We start from the raw sequence: 12,365 nt of genomic DNA on the forward strand, positions 1-12,365 counted from the left end.
CTAGGGGCGGCCGCCTCCTTCCGGCAGGAGCCAGAGGCGTGAACCACGCAAGACGTAGTCAGGGAGGGGCAGGTTGGAGTAGCTCTAGTTGAAGTCAACTTGGTCCCTCTCCTTGAGCTTTGGAGACTGATAACCCCACACCCACCAAGAAATGTAAGAAAATGCGTTTCCTTGCCAGCAGCCACATGTCCTTCATCCCAGGAATCCCCCCAACTCTCCCATCCCCTGATCAAAACAGCTTATTTGTTGAGCACTTACTGTAGGCAGTGCTATCAGGGCTGCTGGCTGAATTACCCGTAACCCCCACCCCTCCTCTTACTCCTCACCCTGGGCGGGCTGACTGCCCTCTGCACCACCCAGATGAGTCGACAGGGTGGCAGAGGGACCCCCCCTGGAGCCGGTCCACGGCAGACAGGCACGAGAGCATGGCCGAGAGTGGGATCCTACCAGCTGGGGTAGGAAGAGCCCATTTCTAACAAAACCCCCAACAGCAGCATGGTTGGGGGCAAGTGACCTTCGTAGTTTCCTCAGATAGGGGCTGGCAGGACTCAGGATCTTTTTGCTGGCAACCCCACCCCAAAGACTCCCAGTTTTCAAGGTCTCGGCAAGGGTCATGTAAACCTCACTTCGTGGAGGAAAACCGCCAACCTGGCAGTTCCATGGTCAAGGTTCTCACAGTGCAAGCAAGGCACGGTCTGACCACCAGAGGGCAGCAGCGACCGCCCACAGAATCCCAAGACCACAGCAGAGCTGGGAAGGGGAGGCCGGGGAGGCACCCCAGGTTCTCAGTGGACGCCCTCTTCAGGCACTGGGCAAAGGGTAATCTCCTGGGTCAAGCACCCCCTAGACAAATGCACAGCAACTCATCCATTCCTTTTTGGCAACACGTTTATTGAGAGGCAGTTGTGCTCCAGCCTTCCAGGAGGTCACAGTCTTAGGGGAAGCAGTGCAATGGAGGTTGGAAGCAGGGGAACCCTTTACGGAAGGCTGGCACACTAGGCCTGGCAGCACTGGAGGGCAGGCAGGGAAAGTAGGGTGGGTAACCCAGCCTGGCAAATGCACGGCAGCTAGAAAACCTCTTCAGGTTCTGGGGTGGCTGGGCCATGAGAGGGGAGGCCAGGCAGGGCTGTCAAGGTAACCGGGGTCAGATCATGGAGTTGCCTGCCAGGCTCCACGGGAGTGGGGGACAGAAGGAGAGCAGCCCAGCTACCAGCCGGGCCCTGAGCTCCCTCAGGGTGACCAGGGAGGAGCTGTGACTGGCTGGGGAGGCAGGGCTGGGGCCGAGGTTCCCCAGGACGACAGGAGGGAGCCAAGGCACTCTAAGAGGTGGAAGAAGAGGACCAGAAGCTGGTGAGTGCATCACTGGAGCCCATAGGAGGGCTCCTGACTGTCCTCAAAAGCCTCAGACCTCAGTGTCCACTTTCTCCATCCAAGAAATGGGGCTGTGATCTCTGCTTATGACAGCACAAGCTTGCACAGAAGTGGAGGCGGGAAATAAGCACAAGTGTGCCTTCCCAGCCCGGCCTGGGTCCAGGCAGAACAGCTGATACTGGCCCCAGTCTGCCCACCCACCCCTGCTGGCCAGGAGGCTGGCAGAACCCCAGCCCCACCTGCCTGGAGCGCGTTTGATTTGGACTCGACTGTTGTGATGGAGGGGGGCTGGATCTGTAGCTAAAAATACCTCCGAGCCAAGCCAGCTGCTCAGAGCTTCCTCGGAGGCTGGGCCGCGCTGGGCCCACTGAGGAACTGGGCATGCCCACCCAGGAGGCAGCTCCCTTACCTGCTAGAGGTTGAGGGCCTGAGTCACTCCCCCTTCCAGTCACCAGGAATTCCTGGAGAGTTTGAGAAAGCAAGAAAGATTCTTTAAGCTGGTTCCTGACACAACAGCTGTTAGGCCACTGAAGCCTGGGGGAGTGGCCGGGTGGCATTTGTGGGGTCAGCTCATCGGTGTCCACACAGGGGCCTATGCCATAGTGCGGCCAACAGGGAAACTGAGCCCTGGAGAGTTGCAGGGGCCCAGCCACTGCTGTGTTGTCAGAGCAAAGTCCAGCCAGCCCCAGTGAGGCTGGAGGCAACGCTGTGGCACCCACTTCCCTGGATGCCTGAGAACCCTGCAGAGGGGCCACCCACATGAGGCAGAAGACACTCAGCCTTCAGGGATGAAGCTACTCCCTGAGGTCCCAGGGACGGGAGCTGGCCTGGCAAATACATCTACCCTGCCTGAGCAGTCCCCAGGCCTTGGCTGCCCATGAGCACTCGGGGACAGGCCAGAGACAAGGCCACTCCTTGAGTGCTAAAAGTTCCCTTCACAAAAGCCAGACTCAGCAACAGCTCAAAACATTATTGTCCGGCCAGGCGCGGTGGCTCATGCCTGTAATCCCAGCACTTTGGGAGGCCGAGGTGGGCGGATCACCTGAGGTCAGTTTGAGACCAGCCTGACCAACATGGAGAAACCCTGTCTCTACTAAAAATACAAAATTATCCAGGCGTGGTGGCGCATGCCTGTAATCCCAGCTACTCGAGGCTGAGGCAGGAGAATCGCTTGAACCCTGGAGGCCGGAGGTTGCGGTGAGCCCAGATCGCACCATTGCCTGGGCAACAAGAGCGAAACTCTGTCTCAAAAAAAAAAAAAAATTATTGCTGGACCTGCTCCTCCCAGCGCTCAGGGGCAGGAGCTTGCTGGAAGTCACATGCCAGCTACAGATGCACTGGGCCAGACGACCTGAGATGGTGGTGCCACCTCACTGCACAGCCCAGGCAGAGGCTGTGTCTCCACCCAGAGGGTCCGAAAGGTCATGTTCCACGCTAGGGCTCCGGGCAGAGGCGCCGGAAGAGGCGGGGACGCCGGCGACTCAGTAGTAAGGCAAGTCCTGCCACCTCCTGGCCGGCCCTTCCGCTGGCGTGGCCCTCTCTCTGCAAGCCCTGGGGCCCAGCGCCAGCAGCGGCCCCGCCCCATGTTCGCTGGGTGACCGGTGGGCGGGGCGCCCTCGAGGGACCAGCAGGAACAGCAGCAGGAGGACAAACTGCCTCACCCTCCCTGCCCCAAGAGGTGATGGTGGGGGGACAAAGAAAGAAGAGGGACCAAAGCAGAGAGAGAGGGGTACAGTCCAGCCAGGTGGGTCCCGACACCGCGCCGAGAACCACATCCAGACCACAGCTGAGCACCCAACAGCTCACTGATTGGATCCAGGGAGGGGAGAAACTGGCTGGAGCCCTCCAGGGTGCAGCTGGGAGGGAGAAGTACATCAATTACTTAATTATCCAAAGCAGGTGGGGAGTAAAGACCCCACCCGGAGAGCAACGAAGACTCTAAAGGGAGGCGCCACACCCTCGGGCGGCAGAGGGTCACGTGAGAGCAAGGGGGTTCAATGGCAGAGCCAAATTTAAAACAGGTTTCAGGGAGTATAGGAGGAGGCTTTTGGGATATTAACAATGTGAACCTCAATTTTTATCAGGTGCTTTCGCCCTCTTGCTGTACTTGGGCAGCGGGGAGTCTGGGCAGGAACACTCTTCCAGCAAAGGAGCTGGACCCAGCACGGCTCATCGGGGATTGAAGACCCAGCCCTGGCCCTCACAGGAGGAGCCAACAGCACCACGCCAGTTACTTCCAACCAGACAGTCCCGGGCAGGGATGCCAGCAGACAGCTGGCACGGGAGGAAGCCCAAAATAACCCAGACAGCTGGGGTGAGGGGGTGCCATGGGCACAGGCACCGGCTGCCAAGTCAAGCCACCTGGAACCCCATCCTGGCTCTATTGGTGGTGGCCTTGTGACCTTGGGGAGTCACTTCTCCCCAGACCATGGGTGGGTGACCCAAATCTTGACCCCATCATGGAACAGCCCCTGTGGATGGGGAAAGGCCTGCAGCTGGACTCAACCACTCCAGAGGAGAACCGCGTTGGCCGCCTTCCCAGGGAGCGCCAGATTCCCCTTTGCCCTGAGGCAGGGACACGTGCTTCAGCAGGTGGGCTGGTGCGGGGGGAAGCTCTGAGGCAGCCCAGCCCCCACCTCCTGCAGCCACTCCCAGCAATAACCACGATCACAATGGAGGCCAACTAAAAGCTTGGGAGGAGGGCCTCTTTAACGCACTTAATCCTCCCACCACCCTTTCCAGCAGGCATCCTTATCACTTTACAGGGAGACACTCACCCAAGGTCACCAGCACTGAGAGATCCTAGCCCATGGCGAACTGACTATCTCCCTTAACTTAGCACCAAGATACCTTTAGCAAGATCTCCGTGTTAATCCCCACAGGCCCCCAGAGCTCAGTGTAGCCCTCACAGCGGGAGTGGGGCACAAGTCCCAAATAGGGGAGGTGGTGTGATCAGGAGCACCTGGACCCAAATGGTTCATCAAAGCAATCACAAAGCAGAGATCACAAGGAGGGGGGGCTCCGAGACCAAGGGCCGCCATCTCCAGCTGTGGAGCTTCTTAGACACTGAGATGGGAAACTATTCAATACATGAAGTCGGCTAGCGTTAGAATGAAATCAATTACTATGTGCCAAGCGTGGAACGTGGCACTTCTGCGTCAAAACCCCAGGTGTTACCAGGCTAGGGGCTGGAGTCTCAAAATGTGTTCCCAGACCACAGCATCAGCCTCACCTCACCTGGGAACTTGTTAGAAATGCCAGTCCTAAGGACCAACCCACTGAATCAGACACTTGGGCACCAGGCCCGGTGGTCCATTTTCAGTGAGCCCCCTTTCCGGTGTGATTCTGATGCCGGTTCCAGACTAAGAACCACTGATCTAGCCCTGTTTTCGGAGATGGAGAAATAGGCTTGGAGGCTATGCCGCTTACGCAAGGCCATAGCTGTTCAATGGCTCCCCAGGTTTCAAATCCAGCTTTGTCTGGTTCTAGAAACAAGGCTTATATACAGGCCTGCCCATTCGGGGACTGGAGAAGAAAACAATCCCAAGAAGGTGGAGAAGCGTCAAGGAAGGCCCTTTCATAGAGAAAGCTGGCCGGAACCTCGGGTCTCTGTTCTTTGCCTCTCTAGCAGCCAGACATCAGAGGACGGCTCACACTGTCACCCCACATGCCCCACGGGGGCGGCTGGAGCCACAGCACAGTTGGGCTTTCTGGCAGTGACCTGTGTCTTTCAGAAGTAGGCGGCACCCAGGGCCCTCCCCCCGCCGAAGAACACACAACTGGGAAATACTTGCAAGTGGATCCTCTCGTATGCTGCTATATTCGGCAGAGAATTACACGCCCCAAATGCCTGACAACAGAAGCTGACAGACGGGGATGGATGGCCCCGGCGGCCCAGCAGGCGGCCCTACGGGCTCGCAGCTGGGGGGGGGGGCGGGGCCGCAGAACCAGCCCGGCGGGTTTGGGGTTCGGCCCTCCCTGGGCTGCAGGCCAGAGCCCCCCAAATCTCCCTCACGGTCTGGGCAAGGACTCACACCTACCTTAGTGGGAGGACTGTCAGAGTCAAACTAGGCCTGCCCCTGCCGTTGACAGAAGGAAAGATTGTCCATTCGGGGGGTGCCCGAACGTCGCCCCTTCTCCGGCCCAGAACCTGGAGGAGAGGAAGGTGGAGGGCGGATCAGGGCGTTGGGGGAGAGAGATGTGACCGGCCGAATACACAGCAGACAGGGGCTCCGGGGCTGAAAGGGAGCACCCCAGACGCCGCCCCTCCCCCAGCGGCCCGGGGTGGCTGAGTCAGAAGGTTCAACCCCGGCCCGGGCGGCGGCTCATCTGCATTTCCAAAGGCCCGCCCCGCCCGCACCCTCCCCGGGAAGGGCCGGAGATCTGAGGCTTCGCCGGGAGCCCCGCGCCTCGGGGGATCCCGGGGCCCCCCCTCCGCTTTCCCAGGCTTCCCCCACCTCCTGCCTGGAGAGCTGGGCTGGAGGGCTGCGCCCTGGGCTGCCCAACGGGGCGTCTGCGGCCACCCCGAGGGCCTCCCGCCCTGAGTGAGGACAAAGGGGGCGACCCCCCGCCCCGCGCTGGCTCGGCTCTCAAAGGGCGACTGGGAGGTCGGACCTGGGCGCCCAGAGCTGGGTGGGCAGCGGGGGGCGGCCTGGGGTCAGGGCCAGGCCGGGCCGCGGCTTCCGGAGGAGCCGGTGGGACCCGGGGCGGCCTCGAAGCCCCGCCGACCCCGTGGCCCTCGGCTGCGGGCGCCCGCGCAGGACAAAGACGAAAGGGGGAAGCGGTCCGGGGCGAGGCCTCCTGGTGCCCGCGTGGGCCGCCGGGTCGCCCAGCCCCCTACCCCTGCCGCTCCTCCCGCCTGGCGCGCGGCGGCCGCCACCGCCCCAGCCACGGGCAGCGCGCGAAATGGCGCCCATCAGGCCGCCGCGCCCGGCTGAGGCGAGCGCGGGAGGCGCGGCGCGCGACGCCCCCGAGGCCCACGGCCCCCGAAACGGCCCCCGACACCCGGTCGCCAGCGCTGCGCCCCGCGGGCTCTCGGGGCCCGACCTGGCCGCGGGCCCGCCTCCTGCTCCGGGCTCCCCACGACCGGGGGGACGGAGGAAAGGAGGAAGGAAGGAAAGAGAGCCGCCGCCATTAGCAAAACAGCCCTGCCCGGCTGGGCCCGCCTGCCAGACCAGCCCGGCCCAGCCGCGACGGGCTCGAAGCCTGTAAAGAAAACTGGTGTTTGGGAGGAGGAGCGAGCGCGGCCGGGAGGACAGGAGCGCCGGGCTGCGGGCGGAGATGCTGCGTCATGGTGCCAACATGGACGCCGGCCTTTTGTCCTCCTTCGCGTTGCCAGCGCAGGCGCGCCCCGGAGCCCCGAGAAGCCGGCTTCGGGGTGCGGAATCCTCACGATCGAAAGTAAAGTGGGCCCAAGGCTGGGCGATGAGGCTCCCTAGTGTTTTAAGTCCCCCGTCTCCAAAGCACTTCAATTTCTTCTCCCCATCCAGGTTCAGACCTGGGAAGAGCGAGGGGGCGAAGGCAGGCGGCTCCATGGACCCCCGAGGGTCGCTGCGAAGCCCGTCTTCTCGCCCTTGGGGCAGAAGAGGCACAGGGGTCCGAAGAGCCCTTCGTGTCCCAACCCCCCGCCCACTGCCCGCTCCGGCTGCCAAATACAATGCTCCAGAATCCTCCTTCTCCTCTCAGCTCCCAAACACTTGCAGCCCTTGCTTGGCCTGCAAAAGGGTTTCCTCGAAGGGGCAAAAGGCACTTTTTATCTTTCTTACTTACCCGCTCAGCCCGGTGCCATGGAGTCTAGAAGATCAAGCTGGGCGGTGGTTTTGGAGACGTTATTGTAAAAACATATATATTTTTTGATTTAGTTGGGAAATTTGGGGGTTATGGTGGTGTCTTTGTTCTTGTTACCTTTTTGTAAGTTACACCCTCACGTTCTGCTCCTTCCACTTCTGCAAACTTTCCAGGGTTGGGTAGGCAAAAAGGCGGCTTCGCTGAGGACTGTTTACTGCTCTGGATATAGCAATGGTGTGATCGTCATTAAGAGACAAAAGGCGAAAATACAGTCAAATCAAACAAAAGGCAAAAGACGCACCAGCCGCCCAACCACCATAGAAAATACCCCCCACTTAACGTTGGTGTTTGCTGGAACCAGCTAGGACTTGTTTTCCAGTTTTAATCTAGTTTCCTGTGACGGCTTTAGTCTCTCTACACAAAGAAAAGGTCTTCCTTTCCCTCACCCACCAGCTCCCCCCAACCCCCAACACCAAAGACGAGAAAAACAGGGCTGTTTTTCTTCAAATAGATCGATTTTCAAAGAAAGTGTACAAGCTACGGGGAAGAAAGCTGACTAGCATTTAGTGCTGTAAACATTTTCAAAAGCATAAAGCTAGAACCTTAGCTTTATAAAGCAAGATCGTCTCAAGCATCTTAACTGGCTTATATTAGACAAGAGAGACAAAGACATACATGCAGATGAAGGTTCGGAAAATTAAGGACATCTCAGCAACATTAACATCAAAACTGTACTGCGTCAGGACAGAATGGATTGGGTACTTACAATGTAAAAGGTTTTTTAAAAACTAAAAGAGTAACAACTGCTCACAATTTTTTGTTGCTGCCATTTCGCTAGTCCTAAAGCTATATACATTTAAAACGTTACCTTGTTAAAAAGAGAGAAGGAGTTAATAAGATGGCCAGGTTTAAGTGTTTAATAGAGGAAACTAGATATATTTAAAAATTTATTGTTCAGTCAAGAGAATACAGATCAAGACAGCTCCAAGCTCCCCCCACCCACCCATAGAACAAAAAGAGGAAAAAAAATATGTCATTTACTTAGGTTTTTTTGTAATTCAAAACTGTTAACTGCTGACATGAATGGTGTGCTATGACCTAGTTATACAAGACAAAGATGGATTCCAAGTCATAAGGAAAAATCCAGATCTTTTTAAAAAGTCTTCTCCAGTCTTCCAACTGTGAGTCCTTGGGCCTGTTGACAAATGTTAAACACACTGAGACGTCCTGAACTGGATGGTAGAGTCAAAGGAAAAACATTCCCCATTTGCAACAAAGGAAAAACCCACTTGGCCATTTAATTCCATTGCAGAAAAATGGCTTCCCTCATCTGTTGGCCTCTCCTTCGTGTCTGATGAAGGATGTTTTGAGATCAGCGTCTAATAACTCAAGCCCTATAGAAGCCGCGCGCTGATTGGCTGCCGCGCCCTGCCGCCCTGCTCCAGCCAATTACCTACCCACGGCCAAATTACAAACCCCGAAAAGAGCCCCAATATGAGCTACACCAGCTCCGAGCCCCGGCGAGGCGGCTCCTGCGCCTCGGCCGCCAGAGAGGAGCGGCAGAGGGGGCTGCAAACGCGTCCTCGCGAAGCCCGGGAGCCTCGGAGTTGAACTCACAAAATGGAAGCCGCGCGCTGATTGGCCGCCGCCACTCCCGGACCTTTAATAAAGAAAGGGGAAGGAAAAGATAAATGCAAAAAAGGGGGACTGTCTCCTCCGCGGGTGGCTGGAGGAAGGAGGGGAAGCATGTGTTCAGGACAATTACAGGGCGCTCCCCTCCAAAAATAAAAACAGAAGAAGGCGTCTATCGCCCAGGTCCAGGCGAGGGCTGCATCCTCCCAGGAATGCGAATGCTAACGTGGTGAACCCTGGTCTCCCTTCCCCAGCTCAGCTCCGGGGAGGGGGTCGCGGGCCGGAGGAGGAAGCCGGAGCGCAGATACCTCGATTGCAACTCCTCTGAGTCGACGCCGGCCTCCCCCCGCGGCTCCCAGCGTCCACACACACCCTCGGCCCCCCAGACCCCAGCCATCTCCCCGGGCCCCGCGCGCCCGCCTCCGGCCCGGGCAGTTTGGAAACAGTTTTGCAGGCCCGGGACGCATGCCGCGGCGGTCGCGGCTCTGAGGGTAGTCCCGGCCGCGGGAGGTAGAGCCCGCGGAGACCCCCTCCCCCGCCAGCCAAGACCCCCACCCCAGTCCCAGAAGAATAAATAAATTAAAAGGCCTTCCCCCGGGGAGGGGGAGGCAGTGTGGGAGCGCGCGAGTGAGGGGTGGGGGGCCGCTGGGGCCCGGGGCTTTGGCGGCGCAGCTGCCGCCGCCGGGAGAGTGCCTGGGGAAGCGGCGAGGAAGGAGAGGGGAGGAGGAAGAGGAGGAGGAGGAGGAAGAGGAGGAGGGTGAGCGCTCGGGTCGGGCTCCTTAGCGGTGTATTGTGGGATGTGCGGCTACTGGGAGCCGAGCCTCCGCCGCCAGCCGCCTCCCGGGCAGCAGCAGCAGCAGCGGCGGCGGCAGCGGCAGCAGCTCCGGGCCCGGCAGCCGCGGCGGCGGCGCCCCCCCTTCCTGGCCCCCGGTCCGGCCGCCCCGGCCTCGGCTCCCTCGGGGGACACCATGTACTGGCTGGCGGCGCAGGGAGGCCGGCGCCCGGCGGGGATGTAAGCGCGGCTCGGGGAGGGAGAGGCCGCGGCCGGCAGCCGGGCGGCCCAAGCCCCCGGCCCCGGCCCTGGCCCGAGCGGGCGAGCGGGCGGGCGGGCGGCGGCGCCGCCAGGCCCTGCCGCCAGCCCCGCGCCAGAGCCGGGCCGAGCTAGCGGGTGAGCGCCACGCCGGGCGGCCGGGCGGGCACCATGGGCCGGAGTCCGCGTCCTCCGGGCGCCCCGGGCCCCGCCAGCCCGCCCAGGGGACCCCCGGGAGCCCCTCGCTGCCGCCCCGAGACGGTGGCCGAGCGGGCGGGCGCGTAATTCTCCCGGAAGGGTTATTCTCTCGCTCCATTCTTGTTTTGGGGGGAGCCAGCGAGACAGCTCCTTTCGGGGCGCGCTGGCAAGGTGGGAGGGGGTGGGGGCCTGCCGATTGGATTCTTTCGCGTGTGTGTAGAAGCGGCCGCCGCCGCCGCGGCGGAGACGACAACAACTTGCTGGTTTTCAGGTTGGGTTAACGGCATGGAGAACAGTCACCCCCCCCACCACCACCACCAGCAGCCCCCGCCGCAGCCCGGCCCTTCGGGCGAGAGGAGGAACCACCATTGGAGAAGTTACAAGTTGATGATTGACCCGGCTCTGAAAAAGGGGCATCATAAACTGTACCGCTACGATGGGCAGCATTTCAGCCTGGCGGTGAGTAGCCGGCGCGCCCCCCCAGCCGTGCCCCGCGTCGTGTCCGGGGAGACGCGCCTAGCGGCCAGGGACCCCCCCCGCCCGATCCCCCGGCCAACTGTCAGACGGGGCCCCAGCCCTGGAGTTTGACAAGTGCCTCGAGAAAGGGGTCTGCCCATGGGGAGGAGGACCGGTTCTCTCATCCCGGCCCCCCAATTTCTCCCCACAGATGTCCAGCAACCGCCCGGTGGAAATTGTCGAAGATCCCCGGGTCGTCGGGATCTGGACCAAAAACAAGGAGCTGGAGCTGTCGGTGCCCAAATTCAAGGTAGGACCCCTCCCCACTGCCCCGCCGTCCCTCCCCCACCTCCCCGAGTTCGAAAATAACGCCAGTCCTGACCGAGCCCAGCCGGATTCCCAGTTCCCGCCGTCCGGGGCCAGGGAAGTTTTGGCGGGGAGGGGTAGAGCGCTGGCGAGAGGGTGTCCCCTCTCAGCTACTGAAAACAAAATAACACTGGGTGAAACTGTAATCACGGCGCAGATACAGTGTCTTGCACGCCCCGCGGGGGGCTCCGGTCCGCCCGGGGGCTTGGCTCCGAGACTCTCCCCTCTCGCTAGCCCACTACAGGACAACTTCTTAAGCCTGAGGGGTCGCCCCTGACCCGGCAGCAGGAAGAGGAGGCCAGAAAGGGGGGTGGGGAAAGAGAAACTGTTTCTTTTTCCCCTTTCCTTCCGAACCCAGAGGACTTCCACGTTCCAAACGATTTAATCCTCCGCTTCCCGGGCCCGCCCGCGTGCATTTTTTTTTCCCAAAAAAAAATTTTTTTTTTTTTTTTTTTTTTTTTTTTTTTAGTTTTTTTTAAGTTTTTTTACCCTTTATTGTTTTCAACGGGCGGGCAAGTTGCGGGCGGGGCGGGGGGGATGTTGTGTTTTCCCTTAGGTTTAAACGTTCTTCAAACTCCCTTCCCCCTCGGCCCCTGCCAGATCGATGAGTTCTACGTGGGCCCGGTGCCTCCGAAGCAGGTGACATTTGCCAAGCTGAATGATAACATCCGTGAAAACTTCCTGAGGGACATGTGCAAGAAGTATGGGGAGGTGGAGGAGGTGGAGATTTTGTACAACCCCAAGACCAAGAAGCACCTGGGCATCGCCAAGGTGGTCTTTGCCACGGTCCGGGGAGCCAAGGATGCCGTTCAGCACTTGCACAGCACTTCCGTCATGGGCAACATTATCCACGTGGAGCTGGACACCAAAGGTGAGCCTGGCAGGGGAGGAGCGTGGGGAGACCTGTCAGCCCGACCCTTTCCCTCCCCACCCTTCCTGCAGCGTGGGGAGGACCCCCCCCTCACTCTTCCTTGGGATCCCCCCCCCCACAACCTTATTTATTTTCTTAGCCCCCTTCTAAGGGTAGAGTCGCGTGGAGCTAAATGTGTTGTCTGTTGCTAGGAGACAGTCTGTAATTTACCAAATGTGCCGGTCCTTGGCCACCGCACCCCTAGGGACCACCCGGAGGCTTCCCCACCGCTGACACCCCCGCGGGCCCCCTCTCTGAGCCCTGGTGGCCTGGGTTTAGACAGTCCCCAGTGTTGCCTGTGTTAGGGGAGGAGACAGAGTTTGTTTACTTGTGGGGGACTGAGGGAGTGCCACTAGGATGCCTTGAAATACATCAAGAGAAAGTCTGAAAACTGAAAAGAGAGTCCTCTAAGGATCCAGGGTGTCCCCCCACCTCCTTGCTGCCCCTTCCCCTCTGGAAGTGGCAGCCAATCTGGGGCCGGGAGTGTTGTTTCACTGATAAGGTTCTCGACAGAGCCGCCGGGGAAGAGCAGAGCCGGGAAGAGCCAGGCAGGCGGCTCTGGGTGCTCAAGGGTTGACACTGTGTCTTCCCTCCTCTCTCTTAAAGAGACCGCAG

General features: G+C 60.0%; 2 protein-coding genes across 2 annotated transcripts in view; one reads left to right on the forward strand and one right to left on the reverse strand.

The window, feature by feature from the left end:
• Positions 1–870: 870 nt before the first annotated feature.
• LOC100986323 (uncharacterized) lies at positions 871–5,406 on the reverse strand. Its single transcript, XM_034934687.3, has one exon. It carries the CDS (start codon positions 2,130–2,132, stop codon positions 1,410–1,412), a length of 723 nt encoding a protein of 240 aa, XP_034790578.2. The 5' UTR covers positions 2,133–5,406; the 3' UTR covers positions 871–1,409.
• A 3,697-nt stretch (positions 5,407–9,103) lies between these two features.
• SETD1B (SET domain containing 1B, histone lysine methyltransferase) overlaps positions 9,104–12,365 on the forward strand; it is a 29,170-nt gene continuing 25,908 nt past the window's right edge. Inside the window, exons 1-4 of the mRNA XM_034934685.3 lie at positions 9,104–9,802; positions 10,290–10,477; positions 10,686–10,784; positions 11,441–11,711. Coding sequence (XP_034790576.1) covers positions 10,304–10,477; positions 10,686–10,784; positions 11,441–11,711 — 544 coding nt within the window. The 5' untranslated portion in view covers positions 9,104–9,802; positions 10,290–10,303. The remainder of the gene's footprint in view (positions 9,803–10,289; positions 10,478–10,685; positions 10,785–11,440; positions 11,712–12,365) is intronic.

This window comes from Pan paniscus, chromosome 10, assembly GCF_029289425.2.
Source record: "Pan paniscus chromosome 10, NHGRI_mPanPan1-v2.0_pri, whole genome shotgun sequence".
NCBI classification, from domain to species: domain Eukaryota; kingdom Metazoa; phylum Chordata; class Mammalia; order Primates; family Hominidae; genus Pan; species Pan paniscus.